Consider the following 25,568-nt stretch of genomic DNA (forward strand, 5'->3'; position numbering starts at 1 on the left):
GTACCCTTCCGCCTTTGGATGGTCGGTGTATGTTTTTCTTCCTCAAACTCATAATACCTAAAGCTTTGCACTCCAGTTCTTCGTTTATATATTATAAACATCTTCCCAGGAAGCATGTTTGGTACTTTCTAAAAACCTTAAGATGGCTTAATCTCCCCCTCTCCTCCATTTAAATTACTTCAACTGTAAAGTTGAACAAATGATTTAACTTCTTCTATACTGATAAGATGTCCAACAGTTATCTCAAGCTCCTTGCTCTTGACCTCAGAAGCATATTACACAGGCTAGAAGTATTTACATCATTTAAACAATAAGCACATTTTAATTGTAAGACTGTAGTAGGTCCAGGCTGCCTGGGTTTGGGGTCCTGGCTCCCCCACTGTTCTTGCTGTTTGATCTCTCTGACCCTTTGCTCCCACAGGTATAACAGTAACAGGATGTACCATGTGGGTGGTCATGCGAGTTAGATCAGTTAGTATGCCTGAGGCGCTCAGAATGCCCGGCGCAGGGAGCAGCTAGCGCCGTTATTAGTTAGGACTCTGCCCACCTCATTCCAAATCAGAAAGGACCCCAGGGCCCAGCAGCGCCGAGGACACTCAGACAGACACCTACTTCCACGATGGCGTCACTGAGGTGCTTCTGTTGTCGGAAAAGGATGTTAGTAGCTCCAGCCACAAACCCCCGCACGGTGACATCCGAGAGAAGGTGGTGCTGCTGCAAGGCCATGTAAGGCAGACACAGGTATCCCTGAGGATCACAAGAGTAACACAGCGTCAGAAGAGCCGGAAGCATCACCTCCCCTGCCAGCCCAGGGAGCCGAGGGGAGGACAAGAAGCTGCCGGTGTTCTCCCACCGCCTCGCCACCCCGAACGCTGCCCATCCTGGGCTCCCTGCAGTCATGTTCCCGGCACCCTCGGGCTGTGACTGCACGGACGGTGGACCTCGGCAAGGCCATCCGACAGGAAGGCTGTCTCCCCTCGATCACTTTGTTCTCGGTTCAACTTAAAAGCCTCCACAGTAACTAACAAGCCGGACTTTTTCACTTAGGAACTGAAATATGAAGCCCATTCACAAGTCTGTTGTTCAGCAGAAAGCTGTTAGCTCGTCTAGTACCATTTTACCCGTCTCTGCACAAAGTCTCTGATGCATGAGTATGAGAAGCACACAGCACTTATCATCCTGTTTTAGTGTCTTCCCTCTTGTTAAAAATTATGCAAAAATATTTCAAGATATTTGCTCCTACATGCTGAAAGCCAAAATGACACTTGGCAGTACTTGAGTATTTAATTAATTTCCATTGGAATTGTATTTGAAAATTTCACTGCCCTGAAAGTTACAGTTGAATTGCCAAACCACAGCAGACAGGTAAGTGTGCAAAAAGCAGCGTATCTCCGGGCAGTGAGGGTGTTAACACTGGACTGATGCTCCGGAGGAGGACATGGGATTTCTGCCGAAAGATTCGACATGGAGCTGGGTTGTCACCAGGTGGCACGATTTGTGGATGAAGCCAGGGAGGCGGGCTTGCGGAAACCCTGGACTTGTTTTCAATCTCAAGTTCTGTGACAGTTTTATTTAATTATTTTTAAACTTCTCATCACTTTTCTAAAAACACAGACCTGTTTCCTGGATGCTGTGTTGTTTACGTCACAAGATGAGACTATGAGGGCAGGAGCTCTCTGTGCCTTTTGCTGCTGCATGCTCTGCACCGCAGCTAGGGTGCGCCTTGGACCTCACACGTGTTGTTGGAGAGGAGACTTCCAAAAGTCGGAATATGGTCTAGTAACCTGGTTTTATTCTTGGTCTTGACAATCTCTTCCTCTGCCTGATAAAATGCTAACTAAGAGCAGCAAAAGGAAATCCACGTCTATGCATTAGAGATACTCAGCATGGGGCTTGTACCCACGCCCTCTCGTGACTGAAGGCTGAAAGGACCCCTGCTCCTCCTGCAGGAACAGTCCAGAGGGCTGGCCAGGGCTCGGGGTTCACGCTCCACTTTGTGTGATAGGTATTGGAAAACAAGACTCCCCTCGCCCCCAGCTCCCTGTTGCTAAACATAAATATTATAGTAGTGAATGGACTTTCAAACAGAATACTCACTCCCCCAACTAGCACTGAGAATCCTTGCTAAAGGCACCCTCAGAACGGCCAATTCTTACAAGAGATTTATACCGCAAAACAGTAATAAGAGAATTTAATTGCTCATAGTATTACATTCATAATTTATGCTGTAAGAACAGAAAAGTCTATCTCAACAATGGAATCTTGGCCAAGTCTCTAAAATCATGAAAACTCAAAAGTATGTTTTTTAAAAATCCATACTTCAAAGATTTTTAAGAATGGGAAAAATACATCCCTTAAAAATACATATTCAAAGTAAATAAGAAAAAAAAAAAAAACCCACCACCACCACCAAAAAAATACATATTCATACTCTGACCCAGCATCACGCTTCTTGTAATTTACTCTACAGATACACCTGCTCAGATTTGTAAGGAAGTTCGTTATTGCATCATTGTTTATTACAACAAAAGATTGGAACCCTCACTATTCATGAACAGGGAACTGAATAAACATCATCTGTGCCATGAAACACACCCTGCAACGATTAGGAGCGATGAAGTTCATCTCCAATGAATAGTTTGTAAAATAAATAAATAAATAAATAAATAAATAAATAAATAAATAAGGGGCATAAAAATAGGGCTAGTCTGCTCCTATTTGTGTAAAAAGGGAAGGAAAAAGACCTCTGCATTTGTTTACGCATGACACACCCATGGAAGGAAACAGAAGGCACTGAGGATGTGGCTGCCCGTGGAGAGGCAGGTGAGTAGCAGGGACGATGGAATGACAGGGAGACTTATTGCAGATGCCGTGGAACCATCTGAATATTGAACCATGTACAAGTATTACAGATTTATAAGATTATTTAAAACACTAGTTCAAAATAGCTTTCACATTTTGCTATCATTACTTAAAAAAAAAAAATGATCAAATGAGCCTGAACCTCTTAACAGCCTTTAACACACAGTGGCAGCAAGAACTTGGGTCTTTCACAAAAGCAGCCTCTATACCCAAGCCCACCCCCGTTTTCCATTTTCCTAGGGTACTTTAGCTTCCATTTGGAGCTGCCGTGTATAATGGTAAAAAGAAAAATGAAAAGTTGCTTGCATACCCACGTTCACAGCAGCATTATTCACAAAGCCACAGCATGAAGGCAACCCAAATGTCCACCGAAGGACGGTGGGTAAATAAAACGTGGTGTGTACTTACAATGCAATATGACTCAGCCTTAACGGAGGCAGTCACAAAAAGATAAATTTGCTATGATTCCACTCATAAGGTATTTAAAGCGGTCAAATTCATAGAAACAGAAAGAAGGGGGGTTGCCAGGGGCTGGGGTGAGGAGAGAATGGGGAGTTGGTGCTTAGTGGGTATAGACTTTCAGTTTTGCAAGATGACAAAGCTCTGGAGATCTATAGCATAACAGTGTGAATATAACTTAACACTACCGAACCGCACACTAAGAATGGTAGAGAGGTAAATGTCATGTTTTTTACCATAATTAAAAAACAAGTCAAACCCCCACCCCCACCCCCCACCACACACACCGCTGAGCTTGGCAGACCTGGTAGAACCACTGAGAGCTGATCTGCTAAGAGCAGCAGAAACGCAGGGCGCCTTCCCTCCCTCCTGCGCCTGGAAAGGGCTACAACTGATCAGGGCCAACCACCACTCCTCGTCTGGCCTCTGGGCAGGGATGATAAGCATGTTCACCAACCAAGAGCCTCTTTATTGCAGGGCTGCCCGTTCTCCCCAAGATTCATCTAGCGTTTAAAGGTAATCCCTATCCAAATGCCAACCTGGATGAGGGGGAACTTAAGTTGATCCTAAGATTGATGTGGAAGAGCGTAGAAAGTCTTATTATTATTACTATTATTATATTAGAGGCCCAGTGCACGGATTCGTGCACTGATGGGGTCCCTCTGCCTGGCAATCCAGGACCCCTCGGGGGATGTTGGACTGCTGGTTTCGGCCCGATCCCCATAGGTCAGGCCAAGGGACCCCAGCAGTGCACGAATCAGTGCACTGGGCCTCTAGTCTATGTATATAAAAGCCTAATATGCAAAGTGCCCTCTCAGGAGTTCGACCGGGAGACCAGGAGTTCAATCGCTTGCTATGATGTGTGCTGACCACCAGGGGGCGGTGCAGAATGAAGGAAGGCCCTGGCCAGCAGCCGGGGAAGGGAGGCTCTGGCCGGTATCTGGAAGGCCCCAATTGGCCCTGATAGCCGGCCTGGCCTAGGGACCCTACCTGTGCACGAATTTCATGCACCAGGCCTCTAGTATGCATATAAGATCTTTGGTTAATCTCTTCCCCCTTCCCCCTCTTCCCTCTGAGATTCATCAGTCTCTTCCATATTTCCATGCCTGTGCATTGGGCGTCTGCCCCCTGGTGGTCAGTGCGCGTCATAGCTAACAGTCTAACGGTCGTTCGGTCACTTAGGCTTTTATATATATAAAGTTTCACTTAAAAAAATTTTTTTTGGATTTATTTGGGTGACATTGGTTAATAAAATGACAAAGGTTTCAAGTGCACAACTCTATATAATACATCATCTATAGACTTGTGTGTTCAAAGTCTAGTCTCCTTCCATCACCATTTATCCCCCTTCTACTCTCTTCTACTTCCCCCCACCCCCTTTCCCTCTGGTAATTGCCATACTGTTGTCTGTGCCTATAAGTTGGTTTGTTTTTTTCTTATTAATCCCTATGTCATGTTTAAGTTATTTAAAAAATTGCAAAAAGAAATAATAAATAAAAAATTACAAATACATTTTGAATGGTTTTTCATAAAAAGATAAAACATAATTTTACAGGCAAGTTAACCAAAACACTAAATCTGTGAGGTGTACTAATGTTTAAGTTAGCCATCTATGCAGTTTTTTCTTATAAGATTACAGCTTTTGGAATTGTAGTATTTGATATATATTCATTAAGTGTAATCAAGACTGTCTAGCCCTAGCTGGTTTAGCTCAGTGATAGAGCATCGGCCTGCAGACTGAAGGGTTCTGGTCAAGGGCACATGCCTGGGTTGCGGGCTCAATCCCCAGTAGGGGGGGTGTAGGAGGCAGCCGTTCAATGATTCTCTCTCATCATTGATATTTCTCTCTCTCCCTCTCTAAAATCAATAAAAATATTTTTTAAAAACTGTCTAGAGTTTCTCCATTCACCTTTTTTTCACAGATAAACCTGAATGATTAAAAGCAGACCCCATTCAGTGATGGCTGACCTCACATTTACTAAGATTCCAAATTCTTTCCAGTCAAAACCGCCTGAATTAATTCCCTATAGTCTTTCAACTATAGTCACAGATGCCACCACAGTACACACTTGGTATGTGTTTTAGTTTTCAAGGAAAATTTTCAGATCTGAAAATGCGTGCAACACGAAAAGCTAAATTCTGAAAGGACGCTGTCAGTCTTTAAGGACATTACACTTTACCTTTGTGAAGATGGCCAGGGGCATGCCATACTGGTCCTCTTCCAAACCGGAAATTAGCCCTGGGAGCAGGACCACCTGGCCCATATTAGCTTGAGGTTGTACAGTAATTGGAGCACTGTCTGAGGGCACCGACTCCCTGGGAAATGAGTTTGTCTGTTCTGACCCCACCTGGTCCCTTTCTTTCAAGGTGGGTTCCTCTAAGACACTAGGATCCAAGGTCTCCCAGTCACTTTCTGAAGACTCTGGAGATGGACGAGAAGGAGGTTTCAAATACGGACTGGTCTCACCGAGTCCCTGCCCTTTGCTACTGTCTTCTCCTGGGAACAAAGGTTCTTCCGTTGTGATGGCAGCATCTCCACCGTGGTTTCCTGTCGGGATTTTCTTGACAGTTTCCGAGTTGGTGTATGCAATGTTAGGAGCAGACACAGACACGAAGTCATCTGCAGGGGGGTTGTTTTCCTGAAGCCCAGCATCCTCAGACATGCTCTTTCGAGGCTTGTACTGCGAACAGTCCCTGAGACCATGTTCGATCATGCCTAGAACATAAAAGATGGGAGGACAGCTTAGTTTATAATGAGGAGGAAGAAAGTAAGAGTTGTGTATTCTATTCTAAGCAGCAGAACTCTCCTATAAAAATGTTAAAAGCTACGCTTGCATACATTCCAATAAAAATAATGAAAATGTCAGACAACACAAAAAAAACTACGGCCAAAACAAAAATGTATATTAACCCTGATGAGTTTATCCTTCAACACTTTGACCACGGAAAGTTCCAGCACAAGCCAAACAACAGAAAGAGTAGATACTGCTACCCTCTTACCTGGGAAAAGGGATAACACAGTCATCAGGGCACCCACCAACTTATTCACTGGAGAAATATAAAAGAGAACCTGAAATGGATTCAATGACAATCAAATTAGAACATCAGAGTCCACAATGATACTTAAAAAAAAAAAGAGGGAGAAAGAGAGGACAAAACTCTTCTTTACAGAAGAATAACAGCTAATTAATGACAGAATTAGAAAATCACCAGGTAAAAATTACCAGTGGACGTTAAAACTATTGTGAAGGATTGCTGGACAACAGGATATTCACAGAGATTCAAATTCATCATCCCATAGGTAATCTATTAATTGTAAGGGAAAACCAAGTACCTGACTATGAAGAAATCTGGCAACCACCACCTTAATCAAACAATCAAACTTCACATCATAATAATAGTACAGGAGGTGGGTGGGAAGAGATCAACCAAAGGCCTTGTATGCACATATGCATAACCCATGGACATAGACAATAGTGTGGTGAAGGCCTGGGGTGGGAGCAGGGGTGGGCTAGAAGGGGTCAATGGGGGGAAAAAGGAAACATATGTAATACTTTCAACAATCAAGATTTAAATAGTACAGTTATGGGCCCCTTGAAGTGGTACCCTGAAGACACACCACCACTTTGGTCCTCAGATTTAAAAAAAAAACCCAGCCCTGACCCGTTTGGCTTAGTGGATAGAGCGTCAGTCTGCGGACTGAAGGGTCCCAGGTTCGATTCCAGTCAAGGGCATGTACCCTGGTTGCGGGCACATCCCCAGTAGGGGGTGTGCAGGAGGCAGCTGATTGATGTTTCTCTCTCATCAATGTTTCTAACTCTCTATCCCTCTCCCTTCCTCTCTGTAAAAAATCAATAAAATATATTTTTTTAAAAACCAGTTTATAGGACATTATTATGACATATTGGAAATTTAAAAATGGACTTCGATATTAGGTATCGTTGATTGTATTAATGTTAAATTTCTTGAACCTAAAAATGATATTTTAGTTATGTAGGTATATACCCTTAATTCTTAAGAGATATATCCTCAAGTATTCAGGGATAAAGTATCATGATATCTACAAATGACTTTAAAATTATTATGATTTTGAGGGAAACAAACATATATAAAGCAATAATGCAAAAGTGACAAAATGTTAACAACTGGTAGATACAGATGAAGAGTGTAAAAGTGTTCACTACATTATTATTCTATCAACTTTTCTGTAGGCTTGACATTTTTTAGAATAAAAATTGAGGAAAAAATCTGAAACAGGATTCAGTTAGCTATTGCATTGAAATACTGGTAATAATTAAATTAGTTGAAAAAAAACCAAGCAAAGATTTGCTTAGGTGAGTTTTTTCTCTTTTAAACAGTTACATCATTTAGTGACACTAAAGTGCTATCTCACAAAGCATAGCGCCCACAACTGTGTTCTCCTTACACACTGGTCTTCTTTAAGGAGTAGCTTGCAAGCAAGAAAGTAAATCTTGCATTAAAAAGGATGTCCTTATTCTATTAAATTGATATAAAGAATGTAGGGTGATTTGCCACATTAGATAAAGTTTATCTTATCATAAATGCCATTGCATGTAACTAGGCTAAGTATTATTTTGCAAAACTTTTGTTTCAGATACATATATCCATGTGTGCTCCAGGTTGCCATGTAAAACATTTTTTTTTTTATTATGGGTTGTAATAAAAAAGTCTGAAACCTGTAACTCGACAACAAAAAAATAAACAACCTGATTAAAAAAGAGGCTATGGACTTGAACGGACATTTCTCCAAGAAAAATATACAAATGGCTGACAAGCACCTGAACAGGTGCTCCATCTCACTAATCATTTGGGAATGCAACTCAAAACCAGGAGATCCTGCCTCACCTACTAGGATGGTTACTATCAAAACCCAGAAAATGACAAGTATTGATGAAGATGTGGAGAATAAATAAAATAAAATAAAATAAAAAAGAATGTGGGCTTCAGCTCATCATAATTTGATAGCCAAAAACATTAGTTTATACTTTATTATTAGTTTTAAGTGTATATAGTATTTAAGAAATGTCAATCAATGTTAAATATTCCATCCTGCCAAATCTCACCTTTTTTTCAAGAAGAATTAATTTAAACAGAATTAAGACCTAAACAAAAAAAGAAATACTGCATTAAAATAAGAAATGCAAGCCTATTATTTATTTGCCTTTTCCTGTCTGCAAAGATATCATATATCATTTAATTAATAATATTAAAATAATTAGTGCTTTAAAAATTACATTGAAAATCATGAATTTATACTAAGAAATTAAATATTATCTGTGTCCTCTAAAAAGTGTGAAACCACTTAAATCTCTAACAAACTGTGTTTTTGAAGGAGTTGTGCCATTTTTGCTTGAAATATTGCAAGCTCCTAAAAGGGTGGGAACTACTCATTTATTTCTGAACTACAGGCCCGATGCACAAAAATTTGTGCAAGAGTAGGCCTTCTTAGGGTCTCAAGTTCGAATCCGGTCAAGGGCATGTACCTTGGTTGCGGGCACATCCCCAGTGGGGGGTGCGCAGGAGGCAGCTGATGGATGTTTCTCTCTCATCGATGTTTCTAACTCTCTATCCCTCTCCCTTCCTCTCTGTAAAAAGTCAATAAAATATATTTCAAAAAAAAAGAGTAAGCCTTCCTTCCCCCCGGCTGCCAGCACCAGCTTCCCTCTGGCACCTGGGACCCGACCCGGGCTTCCCTCCTCCGGCCACCAGCAGGCACCCGGGACCCTGGCTTCGTCAGGAAGGACATCTGGAATGATGTCCGGAAGACATCTGGTGTAATTAGCATATTACCTTTTTATTATTATAGGTATGTCCAGAGCATTCACCCAACAGATACTCAGTAAATGCTTGTTAAATGATCAACGTGTGCAGGCCCTAGTCAACACATGCTTCAGTACTAAGATCAGAGTAATACATATAGATATTCTACAGGAAAATGTTTCACTCTTAAGGCAACAAATAAAATATTCTGCAAGATTAAAACATGTGTCTTCCCACTCTAACTTCGTGGTACCTGAAATTACAAAGACAATGAAAAAAAGTACTCTATCCTATATCACTGACAGTATTTGTATACATTTAGAAATTTCTCTCATACAAGCACTACCAGCACTTTCGGCTCTGTGTCATCACGAGAGATGTCTTAGAAGAGCTGCGACGTGGTTATGCCACAATCTGCATTTGACCGTGTAGCACATGGAATCTGCCCAGTTAAATGTGCACACTTTTAGGACAGAAGTTAAATACATACCTTGTGTCGAAAATGAAGCACAAGATCCCGAGGAGACAGACCTACAAAGTTAACAGAAAAGGAATCTGTAACTACACCCTGCTGTTTTTGTCAAAAAAGTTTTTTTCTCCTCAAAGGAAAGTCAGGTGAAAAAAGAAAGTAGGAATATGCAAGTATTAAAATATTATACAGTATTTGATCACGTATACATGTACTCAGAATTTATCACATTACTAATAGTCAAACACAGCACTGCAATGATGAAAAGGCAGAACTGTCTGCAGTGATGGCAGTATCCTAAATCTGGGTTGCCCAATCCAGTGGCCACGGAGCCCTTGAAATGTGCCAAGTGGGACTGACAACCTCACCTTTAATTTTATTTAATTTGTATTAAGTCTAATATAAATGTAAATAGTCATGCCCTGGCCCGATGCTCAGGTATGATCCCCAGTCAGGGCACATACAAGAACCAACTAATGAATACATAACTAATTGGAACAACAAATCAATGTTTCTCTCTCTCGCTGTCTCTTTCAAATCAATTTAAAAAAAAAAGAAGTTAAATGTAAATAGTCCCGTCACTAGTGGCCACTGCTATGGACAGTGTAGCTCTAACACTTTCTCCCATTCTACAAACAAACGTCTTACCAATGACACAAGCTTAGAGAGCATGAAGCTGGTACTAAGGTGGAATCCATCATTTAAACGTGCTTTTTTGCTCACTACACTCCATAGGCTATTATTTCTGAGTCACAGTCTTCTCTGATCATTTGTCAGAGGACAAGAGAAAATAATTTAGAGAGAAATATGTTCTCAGAATAGGAATTTTGTTACCAGCTTTTGCAGCTCAGGATTACAAAACTGAACTACCTGTTTGGCGACTTCATGCTGAAGTAGGAATTGAGTGGGCATAAATCACTTTTGTCTTAATTATGAAAAGGATATTTACTGAGTGCCCACTGAGTACCATGGACACCAAGGCAGATTCTGGGTTGTCAAATAGTGCAAATTACACAAACCCCCAACTTGGAAAACCTTAAAATAGAAAAGTGCTAAGCAGATTTCTCTCTTGCCCTCCCTCTCTGTTACACCATGGAATTGACCTGGTCAGCAGTAATGTAAGGAAAAGAAAAAAACTTCCATTGTTATTCTGAAAAGCAGAAATTTCCTTAAACAATAATAGTTGCGAATATTGGTACAGGTATGTTATACTAATGAACAAAATAAACTGATGAATAAAATAGATCCAGAGGCATGGATACATGGAACAGACTGACAGCTGTCAGAGGGGAGGGGGAATGAGGGACTGGATGAAAGAAGGTGAAGGGATTAGCCAAAGAACATACATGCATAGCCCCTGGACACAGACAACGGTGTGGCCATGGCCAGAGGGAAGGGGGTGGGGGCTGGGTGAGGTGGGGAAAGGTGGGGAAAATGGGGACAGCTGAAATAGTGTCAACAATTTTAAAAAAGTAAAAAAAAAAAAATCCTGTTATAACCTTTGCCAATATAAATACTGGCTAAGAAGATATGTAAGGAAGCAGCAGCATCAAACGTTGAAGAGTTTAGATCCATACGGAAATGTAATTCTGATCATGAAGTTTCACATGCAACTAACTCGGTGCCCCAAACGAAAAGAACTGCGGACGTTTCTTCCCACTTGTCAAAAGCTACTCACCCAGATACACTTGGGACCCCTCCAATGACGTTCCTCCCAAGGAGCTGTTCATATGTTCATAGAGTTCCTACAAAACACATTCTGTTTAGACATTTTGGGCACTGAATTAGAACTATGATGATCAGGAAGAAACTGGTTCTTTAGTTGAGGCCGTTTGTTTTGCCAGGCCCTAAATGTATTTCTTTTTATTTTTAAATATATTTTTATTGATTTCAGAGAGGAAGGGAGCGGGAGAGAGATAGAAACATCAATGATGACAGAGAATCATTGATCAGCTGCCTCCGACATGCTGAGGATCGAGCCTGCAACCCGGGAATATGCCCTTGACCACAATTGAACCCAGACCCTTCAGTCTGCAGACCGATGCTCTATCCACAGAGCCAAACTGGCTAGGGACAGGCCCTAAATTTAGAAACAATCCAGGTCTCTCTGAAGACTTGCCTTGCTCTTTCCATCCCTGCCTCTACATTTTAGACCTTGATTCATTCACATGGTGCTAAGGACTCCTGGATAAATTGCCCTACTTCCCTGATAAATACCTAACTGTCCTAGTCTCACTAGAATCCATGAGAGACCCATGTTCTACCTACTCATGGCAGCCTTGAGGAAAACATGCTCTCCATTTCAATGAAACAGTCATGGAGTTTTCCAGGGTTTTGCAATGGGGTTAGGAGCCAGAAGCCGGATACATAAGCATCCTGAGCAGGGTATTAATAAGACAAGCAGATTTGGAGAAGCAATGCCATAGCAAAAGGGCTTTTATTAATAGAAACATTTATGTCAGTCGCAGTCATTTGCATTATTTCCTAATAAAAGGCAGTTTGGTTGCATGTAATAAGTATGAACTGTACATTTTGGGCCGATCCCTATCCCTTCAATGTTATTTTCAAAGAAGAATGTCTTTCTTAAGGTAATACGTGATTATCTTTCACAATATTACTGACAGGATTTACTCGATTCATCCGTCTTCAGCCAAACACATCTGTAGAGGGGTACAAATTTACCTTTAGAATGGAAATTTGGGAAAAATCCTTCTCTTCAAAATATGCATGTGTAATGAGCTGAAGTTTTGCTTGGAGCAAGCCATAGAGAGGCTTAAAGAAAAAACAAAGAAAACTGCCATTAGTATGATAAGAGTTAAAAACAAACACCCCACGGCCTTTCAACTTGAAGAGAACAGGAAGAAGGAAGTTAGTAACTCTCAACGTCAGGGTCCTATTATTCACGACGGAGAGCCCTGACCTCACTCCTGCTAGCTGCCTGGCTGCGCTGAGGGTGCCGGACCCACTCAGAGGGCAGAGGTTGAGTGTGGGCACCAACCTCCTGGGTCTCCCCGTCACTCAGCTGCACAACTGGGCACGTCACCCCTGCACACCTGCTGGCTGCTGCGAACAAGGGTATCCGAAAAGACACCACCTTAAGGAGCTGCTTTCAGAATCAAACAACCAGGGGGAAGCACTTAGTAGAGTATTGGGCACCCAGAAGGACACAGATATTAGCTATTATTCTCATGATTCGAATCACAGTCTAATTCCGCACACGGTTCTGCTGGCTTGTGGAAACATTTAACCATCCTAGAAGCAGCCAGTTCTTACAGCTAGTTGAACATCCACAATTACACTTCCGTTTTCTGTCCTCTGTGGAGGCTTACCTCTAGTCTGTGTCCTCTCTCATGATACTTTTCTATATACTTGGACAAAGTTATTCCTTAGTTCTTAATTCTTCTATTTAAGACCCTCTCTTACCATTTCCATCCTTTTACTCTTAATGTTCTTTTCTAGATGTTTTCTGATTTCTATGTCCTTTTTAGGATGCAGAGACCAATGCTGCATATATTTTTTTAATTAATTAAGACAGGTAATACTGGAATAGTTCCCCCACTACTCCCAGTATTCCTGCTACTATATCATTATTACCTTCTGCGTATAAAGTCAGCATATTTTAATCCATGCACTATGAACCACCGACCCTCTCAGTGTGAGCTGGCTCTCCCCGCTCCCCATGCCTGTCTAGAGACAGACAGGACGGGTTTTCAGCCCATTTTACCACTTAGTAGTTATATGTCTACGAGAGACATCGTTTTTTCTGAAATGTATAGTTATTTGTAAAATGAGAACAGTAAATACTTATATCTCACAGTTGGTACGAGGATTATATCTAAAATGACAATTATATCTAAAAAGTGTCTGATATAGAATTAATACCTGACACATAGGCACTAGATAAATGACATTTATTTTCATTATAACTGTTCTTTGAAGAATGATTACTGAGTAAGCTTTTCAACACCTCGCATTTGCTTTAATACCTAGTACTCCTATGCTTTCTTTTCGTTGGTCATCTGACCCAATGTAAAAAAAAGTATTTCACTGATGTATATTTTTCAGGCCACCCTTCTAGAAACTGTACACGGATCAGGTTAGCAATCTACCACTTTCCTGATATTTATAATCATTCTTTTCCTTGACTATTCTTGCCCTATACTTAAAATTACTGTCTTGGAAGAAATATTCTGATCCTCAAAATCTTATTGTTAAGGCCAGTAAGTATTAAATTATTATTATTATTCAGATATTTTCTTTGTTTTTAAACTTAGTAATAAAAACCAAGATAAATTATCTCTTGCAAAACTCAACTTATATTAAACAAACTACATTTAAATTGTCTGTGGGTATAAGAAATTGGATAATTGCAGGAGAAATAATTGAACAAAGTCTACACACATTTGGTGACTAAGCTAGTAAAATATTCTCATCTTTGGTTTAGGTTAATGGCAGAAACATCTATACAGTAGGTTCTCGGGTTACGTCAGAGATCCATTCCTACGGTGCAACGTAACGCGATTTTCACTGTAAGTCTGAACCCACCTACATAAGCACCTACGTCACTCATATGGAGCACATACACAGCAGGAAATGAAGTGAAACAGCAAAAAAAATTTGAAAGAAAGATAATAATTCCTGACCTTTACTTGTGGTAAATAAATAATAAAAAACATAAAGCATATATGTACATACGTCAAAATGACGGAACTTTTTTTTTATATAAATAAATGGGAGATGGCGACACAACAACGAAACGACATACGTCTAGTCCGATGTAACCCGAGGACTGTCTGTATTCAGTAATCATATAGATCTAAGGTAATTAACATGATAGAGATCTGGATTTTCCCCACAAAGGAAGTTTGGTATTATATATTACAGGTAGGCTTAGGTATCTGGTGTTATTGGTAAAGGTGTTATTATCCCATTAGTAATAAAAGTGGAACATCACACTTTTTTCCGTGATTTAATGAAGAGAGATATAAAAAAGTAAATGTTATATATTCCTTTAAAAAATAAAGTTAAAATGATGATACACTTGTATCTGATCAACTTGTACACAGAAGAAGCAATTTAAAGCACTGTTATAGTGCATTTCATTATGCACTTCCCTTCCTCAAACATTTTCAGTTTTTAAAGAGCAGGTTAAGGCTACAATTTCATCATAAAAGAGTCATGCACTTCTAGTATCGTCAATAAAATCTGAATATGATTATAGTACTTTGAATGTTAGTAAAATGTTATTTATTCAAAGTCTTGGGAACAAAACAAAAATGTATAAATGAAATGTACATTTCGATCAAGTGCCACCTCCTTCCCCACAGCCTATCTATGAGATCTTCTTCTCTGGGTGGAGGGCAAATGAGCATGAAACTGCTGAAGGGCAAAGAGAAAGAGGAGCTGCGGGAGCCTAAATATTGAGCCACTGGAGAATCTGAATATATTTTCTGGATCTGTCCTTAGACTAACAGTGCTGATCCTCGAGTGGGAAACTGTCATGAGAGTTTAACAAACACGTTAACAGGGAGCGATCTGGTCTCTTACCAGCTTGCTTAGAACACAGACGCTTTTCTGCACGGTCTCTCTGGTGACATCTGCATGCCGGACTTTCAACGCCTATTACAAATAGTCATTATTAGAAATACTTAAAAATAACCATTCTTCAACATAAAAATAGCAAGTAGATAGAAAAAACATTTCTTGCAGTTGGTTAATTACATTCAAAAAGCATTTACTGAGAATCTCAGAAAATGTTCATTGGATGAATAAGTGTCCGTCGGCCAGGGCACTACGTGCTGGAATATGGCAGACGAAGGGAACAGTGAGAGACAGTCTGTGTTATGACGGAATTTACAGTCTGACGGAGAATACTTTATGTGCAAGTTGCCACACTCAATGCAAATCAACCATCCTTGTTCCGGTTGTAAAATGGGCTGCCCTTTCGGAACCACTGTTTCTGGTGAGAAGGAGATAGTGTAAGAGACGACAAAACAGCTTTGTGAAGGTGGCTGTCCTCGGCACCGGGAGTCTGTTCTGGAGGCTGGTATTGCAGCCAGCTCTGAGCCGGGACGCATGCCTCCAGGATCCGGAGGATGACCGTGCGAGCTCTCTCCTGCTCTCCGCTCGCAGAAAACAACCTGTGAGGGAAGTGAGAATGACTTCCCTCCCTGTGCACTGCCTGGCCTCCCTGTGCACTGCCTGGCAGCTCCCGGGATCTGTCCTGAGGACCACTGGGGACTAGTGGTCGCATGAAGCCGGGAGTGGAGCCTTCCCTCAATCTGTTTCTCCCTCTCTACCTTGTCTCCCTCTCTACCTTGGATTCATTCATCAGATCCCACCTCCTTCAAAGGGAATTCAAGTCCTTCTCTTAGGCTCTGGGCCCCTCTGATAGCTGGCTTATCTGTCTGGTCATCAGAAGAGGCTAGAAAAACTTGGAGGAAAGGGCAGCCCCAATATACTCGGGAGTGGGTCAGACCCGGGGGAGGGAGACAGGCAGTATGAACTGCCACCTCAAGGTTACGCAGAGCATGGGAACTGCTGATGAAACGGTAGGGGAGGAGAGGGAGTAAACGAACAGGCTCCCAAGAAAGGACAGTAGCTCAATTCATCTCATAGAAAAGCGTGTAAGGGTAACAGTCTGTGAAGAAATCAAATGCACAAAGCTACCATACAGAATCCCTCCCGCAAAACCCCAGGCTGCTCAGAAGCAAACCATAAAAGGGGAAGCTGCCCACTGTGGTGCACGTGAATTTATTAATTAGAGCTACTAAGCTGGCAAGTAGTTTAAGAATGATCACAATCTTAGCCATAGATAATGAAGATAACGGGCAAGTAGTTTGGAGCGACTCTAAGTACTTTCTACTACTTCTAAAATGCTGCTTAAAAAAAACAAAAGACACCCATTACCACTCCATTTCTCTAAGTTATACACCAAACACTAGAAATAGGAAGTTCAAGGACACCATGAAATTTAAATACAGTATTTTGCAGACAAATGACTAAGTTTGGTATCACTATCTGAAAACAACGTGCAAAATATTATATGATACAAATATGATTATACTCACCCATATCAACTCACAAAGACATTTATGTGAATAAATTGTTACTATTGGGCAAACAGCTATAAACCGTTTATAAAAATTTAAAACAATATCACAGGTCCCACATATGCATGTCCCCAAATTTTACATTTTAGGTGGGCAATAGCTAAGAAAGAATTTTCAAGGTTTTTTTTGTCGTTCACTGTAACTGTCTTACCTTGGCTTCAATCTGCCGATAGCAAGAGATACCATATACGGTGGCTCCACTTCCATTTCTGGGTGGCAAGTGAAAAAACACAGTATCTAAGAGATACACAGAAAAAAGTAGATACTAAAGTGATTACCCTTATGAGTGAATAATGACACTGAAGTTATTACAATGCAGTCATTACAAACAAGACTGTAACAGGAACCCGTGCGCACTTCCTTCTAGCATCACTACCACCGGCTGTGAGAACTCCTCTCACGGCCTTACAGGACACACCCATCACCAAAGCACAGCAGGCTGAATCAGAACAGGTCTCACTGGGACGACGATCACTTATCTCAGAAAATACTTGGATCTATACAGGATTCTTCCAGATTAAAACAAAATAGAGAATTGAGAGACTAAAAGAAATGCATGATTCTTGGCCAGAAACTCCTGGACGACTGGGGAAATCTGAACACAGCCTGGGCATTAGGTGGCATTACGGACTTACTGACAAATCTCTTGGCTGTGATACTGATATTGATTATCCTGGGAATGACCTTATTTTTGGCGATGCATGCTGAAGTAATAAGAGCTAAGGTGTCATGATATTTACAACCGACTTTCAAATAGTACAGGCAAAACTGTACACAAACACAAATACAAAGAACACTGTGGAATATTCACTATACTAGTCTTTCAACTTTTCTGTATGTTTAAAAGTGTTCATAAGTCAAAAAATTGGGATAAAAACATCTGCAAGGTTAAAATACGATATTTATAGTTTATTAACCTGCATAGTAACATTTGCTCCATTTCATCGAAAATTAAACAGGTAATCCAACCAAGTTCAACCTAGTCTTTTGGTAGAGCTTCTCCTACATGATAAAATGTCGTTCTTCACGAAGCCTGCCAAAGCACTCATTACGGGCGGCAGGAGGCAGTGTTGAGCCCGCAGCAGTGCTCTTTGGGGTGCTGCTGGTCTGCACACGCAGGCAGGCTCTCAGGCAGGGCGCTGTGATGACAGTGGCCCAGGGTGGAGAAGCAGTGCCGCTGTTTCCAGGAGGGCACTGGGGCACGACCTTGTAAGTTTGCAGGCAGAGCCCCAGTCAGTCTGCTGGTGCAGGTGAGGCCTTACGTTTGCCTGAGAGGAGTCTGAAGTATAAATGCAGGAAGTGCTACCAGCAATGAACATCCTAATCTAGCTAATCACTTATTTTGGCCAGGTTCCTGGCAAGAGAAGCCAAGGTTCACCAACCGTTACAATGCAAGCCTGGAGCTCAGCTGGAGATCCTCTGGATCCTTTAGAGCAGTGGTTCTCAACCTTCCTAATGCCGTGACCCTTTAATACAGTTCCTCATGTTGTGGTGACCCCCAACCATAAAATTATTTTCGTTGCTACTTCATAACTGTAATTTTGCTACTGTTATGAATCGTCATGTAAATATGATATGCAGGATGTATTTTCATTGTTACAAATTGAACATAATTAAAGCATAGTGATTAATCACAAAAACAATATGTAATTATATATGTGTTTCCCAATGGTCTTGGGCGACCCCTGTGAAAGGGTCGTTCGACCCCCAAAGGGGTCACGACCCACCGGTTGAGAACCGCTGCTTTAGAGCATGAGTCAGCTCCAGCCAGATTTTAAACATTTTATAATTAAGCACAATCAACTGTCCTCTCATTCATTCATGTATTTATTTGTTTGTTAATCCTCGCCTGAGGATATTTTTCATTGCTTTTTAGAGAGAGTGGAAGGGAGGGGAGAGAGAGAGAAACATCAATGTGAGAGAACACATCGACACACTGATTGGTTGCCTCCCAAATGTGTCCTGACAGGGGTGACCGGGGCAGACCAGGGATCAAGCCTGCAGCGGAGGTACGTGCCCTTGACTGGAATGGAACCCGAGACCCTTCAGTCCGTGGGTCGATGCTCTATCCACTGAGCCCAACCGGCTAGGGCCAAAGGCATTTCATTTACAAAGTACTTAGCATCTAAGACGTCTTGTCAAATTTAAAAAATGACACTAACTGCCCCACCGCCTGTTCATGTACCTTCCTGGTAGTTGTGTGCGCCATCTGGTAAGGCCAGGAAGGGCAGGTACTTCCATTCCTCAGGTATGGTGGGGCTGTCGTGTCCATCTCCTGGAATCAGGGGCGGGTAAGAGAATTCCACCTGAAATGGAGAGGAATGTTGTTAGCCAAAGGTTGTTGATCAAAGGGAGAATTTTATCTTGAAAGGCAGAAATGCTTTTAGATGCTGAAGAACAGGAGTAAGGGCAAGCCACACTTGCTGATGTCATGTGACATTATCAGCAGACCTATGGGAAAGGGGGGGAGGGAAGGGAAGGAAGAAACAAGGAGTAAAAGAAGGACTTGTACGCCTCTCCCTTTCTGATTTAACAGGCTGCCACATCTTAATGTGCATAGGAGGGCGGTGGTGGCAGTGAGTGGGCTGAGATGTACATTTGGGAGCTGTCATCAGATAAGTGGTAACTGACGCCATGGAGCCCTGAGGAAACCCAACATCCTGTTGAACAGAGTGGAGGAGGAAGTCCAACAAAGAAGCCTGAGAAGTGAGCCAAGATCTAGGTTTGCTTCCCATCCATTGGCCCCTTTACTCCCAATACTTAGACCTTCAAGTTTATGGTTTTGATGGGGGATTGGTGGGGCGTGAGGAGGCATTAAGCAACATTTCAGATTTATTATTATTTTTTAAGATTGAGAATTGACCAATGAAAGTTCAATGAAGTCTCTTCAACACTGTGTCTTATAGGAAGAACAAAGTTTTTTTAAAATATATATTTGTATTGATTTCAGAGAGAGGAAGGAAGGAGAGAGAGATAGAAACACCAATGATGAAAGAGAATCATTGATCGGCTGCCTCCTACACGTCTTCCACTGGGGACCAAGCCAGCAACCCAGGCATGTGTTCTTGACCGGAATCAAACCTGGGACCCTTCAGTCCACAGGTTGACGCTCTATCCCCTGAGCCAAACCAGCCAGGGCAAGAACAAAGTGTTTAATATGTGCCCCCAGGTGCTGGCATCCCCAGGCTTATTAGCATTTTCTCTGAGCTTCTAATTCTTCTTGTTAATCCAATGAGAGTTTTGGAGAGGAGGGCAGAATAAAATACTCGTTAGCTATTTTAAAATGTTATAATTCAGCCTGGCCTGTGTGGCTCAGTTGGGGTCACTGGTTCAATTCCCGGTTAGGGCACATGCCCAGGTTGCAGGCTGGACTCAATCCCCTGTAGGGGGCGTGCAGGAGGAAGGCAAACAATGTTTCTCTTGAGTTTCTATCTCTCTCCCTTCTTCTCTCTCTCTCTCAAAAAAATAAATAAATAAAAATATATTTAAAAACAAAAGTATTATAATGTTATAATTCAGTATTTCTTAATATGAAAAGATATTAATGGTATATTGTTACATAAAAAGGCAAATCATAAAACTTCATTATAGTATAAAATATTTTTTGGAAAAAGTTATGCCTATTCATAAAAAATAACTGGAGTGTGTCCCCCCTCCTGGGAGCTTGCCCACCCTTTACCCCTCCCTTCTTTTTCCCCACAGGTGTGTATCTCCGAAACTCTAAGGGACCCCACGAGACTGGCAAACAGGGGAGCAATGGGCGGTGACAGCTTGTCCCAGGTTAAGCCCCTGAGCCTGTCCCAGGCCCCTGTCCTCTGACTCTCCAGTGAGTGACAGCCCATTGCATTGCTAGAGCCCGAGCAGCCCCGCCTAGACCCTCTCCTGTCGCTGCTTCTGCCCTCAGCCCTTCCTTGCCCCACTGTCCCCGCTTTAACAAAGTGCTCTCAGAAGCAAAACCCAACAAAGCGGGAAGGATATTCACCAAGTTGTGAAGAGCAGATTTCTCCAGGACTTTAAGTGCTAGTTTTCTTTTTTTTCTTCTCTATATTTTCTCACTTTTCTATTTACAGTGAATATATATTACTTACGATAAGAAATGTTACTTTTTAAAAACAGCTGGAATATGACTTAAAAATTGTTTAAAATACCAATTTTTATAACAGCAGAGGAGCTGTATCGGTGTGTTGGGGTTGGTGGATGTTTAGTTTTTTAGTTTTTTTGGTGGAATGGGAGGAAGGAATCGAAGATCCTCCCCACTCTCTTCCCTGTCCATCTCTGTCTCCCTCTTGTGGTGCCCATCCCTAGAACAGCCTTCTGCAGCCCTCCCTTACCTTCTAGCAAAGGCTGAGCTCAGCAAAGGGTCTGAATCACAATAATATGAAAGAGTTACCCATGATGCATAAGCATCTCACTAGAGATGAAGACTTAAGCCAAAGAAAGAAATGTAGGCACTTTCCAGCTACTGGGGAAGATTATAAGAGGACAAAAGCATCCTCCTGCTATTTCTAAATTTCCATTATTCATGTTGACACCCACGCTGCTTAGCTGTGATGCCAAGGCCTAAATGACAACTATTCCACTCTCTACATGTTAATATCGCAGCCCTCCAAAGCCAGGCATGTTCATCGTCGCAACATATGAAAAGGATGGTGAACATCAGGAAGAAACCTCCACCAAAATACGAAAGTTCAAGAAATAAAAGTGCTGGGGATGAGGGGGGCGAGGCAGTATTGCTTCACAAGTAGCTAAAACATCTCTGGACTTATTCTTCCCTAACCTCTAACTCTCCAAAGTTTCTTCTCCTGTTCCAAGGGCCTGCTTATTCCAACAAGAATCACAAAGGGTACTCCTTAGTGTTTCATCATTGTCACCACAGGATTCCATCAGCAGCAGGTGCCAAAACTCCATACGTCAGCCAGCCATCTGTCACCAAAACCTGAATTGGTCAGAGCTGGCCAATATCACCCTAACATAACACCCCCCACCCCCCCCCGCCCCCCCCCCCGCCCCTAATCTCCACAACCCATCCCTGAATTTGCAACACAACATCCTATTACCCAAGGAGATGTGCCCGGGATGGGACCACTCAGACCAGGGGTGGGCAAACTTTTTGACTCGAGGCCACAATGGGTTCTTAAACTGGACCGGAGGGCCGGAACAAAAGCATGGATGGAGTGTTTGTGTGAACTAATATAAATTCAAAGTAAACATCATTACATAAAAGGGTACGGTCTTTTTTTTTTTTTAGTTTTATTCATTTCAAACGGGCCGGATCAGGCCCTAGGGCTGTAGTTTGCCCAGGGCTGACTCAGACCAACAGGAAAATATATTGTTCACTCCCTCATTCTACTTGCTTTACTCACCGTTGGAAATAGTGTAAACACGAGTTCTAGTATTTTCATAATTCTACTTTTTGAAGAAGTACAATCTGATAAAACCAGTTCACTCAAGAATTAAAACGTCTAGCCATGTATACAAAACCATGAACAGAACAAAATCAGAACAGTGGTCAAAAATCAAGTAATAATTCCAACTTTTCAGATATCACTTTGGAAAATAGCTTTCCCTATTAATTTGAGTGTTTTAAAAAAAGTTCCAAGCTATGAAAGAACCAAAAGGTTTAATTGATATACATTTGATTATATTATTTTGCCAAAAAATACACTAATCTGACAAATAGTTTATATTATTTAGTGCCAAAAAGCAAATAAAGGACAAATAAAACTCTGGAACACACAATGTATAACAAGCAAACTACTACAGAGGAGGAGCCCATAAATTATATTGTGTCAAAGACTAATTTCAGATGAGTTTTTAAGGAAGAAGGGTCCTTTGCTAAATACTAAGTTTTTTGAAAATTTCAGGAAAAGAATTTGAATAGATAAATATCTCAAAACTATTTTAGATGTCTGGGTAGTACTTTCACTCACTTAAAAAAGTGTTCTAAATGTGAAGTATAGCCATCAACTAGAATTATCACATTAGAAATTAATATTATCTACGAAAGAATTCACTCCCACAAATTATCCCAATAAACGTGAAAAAAAAATGGCCAAGTGATAAAGTTACTAGATGTTCATTTTAATTTAAATGGAGGAATTTTTCATTAAAACATATTTCATTAAAATATATCTGAAGGCCTCAAAGGTGAAAAAAATTGGAGACAAGATGACGGGACATCTGTCTACATGCCTCGCTTGGGGGTCCTCAGCAGGGCTGTATTGGAAGAGAGCTTTAACCTTGTGGTCCACGTGAGTGGACCTCACTCCTGCATCATGGCAGTCGCTCTAGAGCAGCTTTGTAACAGAAGAGCCTACGGAGATTCAATGCAAAGTTATCGTGCTTAATTAGCCCTGCAACTGCTGCAAGCCATTTCTTTACACAAAGGTTTTGCTTTGGTTCCCTTGGATCTAAAAATGGGAAATGACACCCAGTTTGGGAATTTTCGCTATGAATCATCTCAGTGCACGGAAAGAACTGGTGATGAGCATGACCTGCAGCATCTGGAACATGGGAAGGCCTCCCGCTATCTAACCGGATCTGAAGTCAGAGTCACAGGTCCATGACCCGCACTCAGTGCCCCGCACCTGGAAGGACCGTCTTAAAATGGAGGAGACCAGACCGTAATTGGTGAGTACACCCCGAGGGAAATCTTACACACTTAGACGCTCTGAAACATCTGACATACTGATTTTGTCTCTGCACTGTCTGATTTTAGCAAGAATCCTGTTTGGTTTAGCCAGAGACCCCCCTTCACCGCTGATGTAGTCAATTCCCATTCACCCACCCCCACTCTGCTCCTTGCCTATAAATTCCCACTTTTCTGTCGTATTCAGAATCGAGCCTAGTTCTATCCTGAGATCTCTTTTTCCCTCCTGCAACAGCTTTTCTGAATAAAATCTGGTTTTACCGCTTTAACTATTGTCCAGCTCTGGTTTTCCTGATAGCACCAAATTAGCTGTAAGTATGCTTAAGTCAACTAACCTTTCTGGGTTTCAGTTTACTCATCTGTAAATTTAAGAGGGATGGAGTAGATGATCTCTAAGGATTCCCGCCAGGTCTAAACTTCTCAGGAAGAAATAAGGTACAGAAAAAATCAGCAATTTGGATTTGCTGGAGGTCGGGGAGCTATGAGGCCAGGACACCCTGACTCCCAGCATAGTGTTCATTTTACAGAACCAGTCACCATTCTAAACCTCAGTGCTGAAACCCCAAACCAGACACATCCAGAGAAACGCCAGGGTGCTACTTCAGCCCAAAGTGCCTCTTTCATCTCACAATCTGTTGTACAGTTGTCTTTAATCTCCAAGCAACAAGCAGCACTAAATTTTGTTTTCCAAAGTAAAGTAAGCCCAGCCAGTGTGGATCAGTGGTTGAGCAGCAACCTATGAACCAGGATGATTCCAGGTCAGGGCACATGCCCGGGATGTGGGTTCGATCCCCCGTGTGGGTTGAACAGGAGATAGCCGATCAATGATTTCTCTCTCTCCCTCTCCCTTCCTCTCAGAAATCAATAAAAATATATTAAAAATAAAGTAATTTTTCCTCTCTGGAAATAAAAATTATATTCCTTTTGCCCATAAAACAGATATACAACATAATAACTAATCTCGACTTCAGATGACAGCAAAAATGAAAAGATCTCATTGTATCTCCTACCAATAGTTCCTTCTTTTTTTGTCTTTAAAACAGTTTGGTTCTGAAGTGGGGCTGCCACTTCTTACTTTACCCGGAAAGACACCTAGATGCCACATGGCTCCGCAGAATGAACACAGGCCGTGCCAGAGCGATTGTAAGTCTGACTCCTGGGCTGTCGAGCAGTGTGACCTCGGCGAGATCATTTTACTGCCTGCAAGCTTCAGTTACTGCACCCGTATCCAAAGGAAGTTATACAGGGACAAGATGAAAGCTGTGAACTTTAAAGATCTAATGATGATGAACACTTTGCTTGCATGCCATGATGCAAACTCAAATATCTGTTCTCTCACCTGTAAATATAGGGTCACATTTTAAAACCTTATAATCTATGGCTGCTTGGAATGTTTCAGATATGGCACCGAATAACACCACTCCTCTGTGGTCTCTTTCAATGCCATTTCCACCCGAGGGACAGATAAGGAATAGCAAGCAGTCTTTAAAACACAAACACAACCATCTTCTCACTTCCTCCATCATTTTTTTTCTGTTATCATCCTTCTAACGAACTTAAATTCTGCCCATAGACATCTTCTAAAATGTTATATTCCTGTGACATACAAGAAGGAAAATGGTCCATTACTTAGTGGCAGCAATGAGCATTTTCGATATTTTAAACATTACAATTTCCTGTTCGCTAGCACGCTGTGGCATCACGGCCTTCCAGTGTGTGGGCTCATTCTCTAACCCTGTTTCTATTCTGTCCCCTCGCCTTCAATGCACAGACTGCAAAGGTGCCATTGTTCCCTTTACCATTCAGTGAAGCAGCTTAAAAATGACTTGGTATTTGCACATGGCTTCGCTCGGTAAACACACGTCTTTCCTGGCGCTTGAGCTGGGGCGGTCAGCCGCGCACCTAAAGGCAGGAGCTGGACGAGATCAAATAGCAAAACCGAGGCCCAATGGGAAGGCGGGGCGGGGTCAGCCCACCTCCCCGGACGCCGGAGTCCAGGGCTCCCAAGATAAACAAAGGAAGTGGATGGTGTCACCGCGGCAGGTGCTGCCACCGACCCGGCACCCGTGCGGCAGCCCGCCGAGCTCCAGCCCTTCCACACGCGGCCCCGGTGCTGACCCCTCCGCGGGTTCCCGCCCTGGGTGGGCACCCAGAAAGTCCACGGAAACGGAGATGGGACGGGGGCGTGGGGGGGGGGGAAGAGTAGGGCGGAATTTCCTTTGCTTTCTCCCGTCCT

General features: G+C 42.0%; 1 protein-coding gene and 1 long non-coding RNA gene across 6 annotated transcripts in view; both read right to left on the reverse strand.

Moving 5' to 3' along the window:
- The window catches only part of AVL9 (AVL9 cell migration associated), a 37,683-nt gene extending 12,315 nt beyond the window's left edge, over positions 1 to 25,368 (reverse strand). Inside the window, exons 1-11 of one of the 5 annotated variants that reach the window (XR_002828379.1) lie at positions 25,132 to 25,358; positions 18,869 to 18,989; positions 16,835 to 16,920; positions 15,119 to 15,190; positions 12,254 to 12,343; positions 11,250 to 11,316; positions 9,593 to 9,633; positions 8,406 to 8,444; positions 6,322 to 6,391; positions 5,502 to 6,037; positions 613 to 747 (exon numbers count right to left, since the gene is read on the reverse strand). Coding sequence is in view for 4 of the 5 variants with exons in the window: in XM_014452772.2 (XP_014308258.2) it covers positions 613 to 747; positions 5,502 to 6,037; positions 6,322 to 6,391; positions 8,406 to 8,444; positions 9,593 to 9,633; positions 11,250 to 11,316; positions 12,254 to 12,343; positions 15,119 to 15,190; positions 16,835 to 16,920; positions 18,869 to 18,989; positions 25,132 to 25,134 (1,260 nt within the window). In the remaining variant the exon portion in view is untranslated. Of the gene's footprint in view, positions 1 to 612; positions 748 to 5,501; positions 6,038 to 6,321; positions 6,392 to 8,405; positions 8,445 to 9,592; positions 9,634 to 11,249; positions 11,317 to 12,253; positions 12,344 to 15,118; positions 15,191 to 16,834; positions 16,921 to 18,868; positions 18,990 to 25,131 lie in introns of those variants that run through there. The other 4 variants (XM_014452772.2, XM_023751060.1, XM_023751058.1 and 1 more) reach the window with 4 other exon arrangements.
- Positions 22,744 to 24,108, reverse strand: LOC106696504. The gene is made up of 2 exons (XR_001347457.2): positions 23,668 to 24,108; positions 22,744 to 22,996 (listed from the first exon to the last, which is right to left on the reverse strand). It is a non-coding gene; the product is annotated as an uncharacterized LOC106696504 (long non-coding RNA).
- Positions 25,369 to 25,568: the final 200 nt, after the last annotated feature.

The sequence above is a fragment of the Myotis lucifugus genome, unplaced genomic scaffold (assembly GCF_000147115.1).
Source record: "Myotis lucifugus unplaced genomic scaffold, Myoluc2.0 scaffold_18, whole genome shotgun sequence".
Classification (NCBI taxonomy): Eukaryota; Metazoa; Chordata; class Mammalia; order Chiroptera; family Vespertilionidae; genus Myotis; species Myotis lucifugus.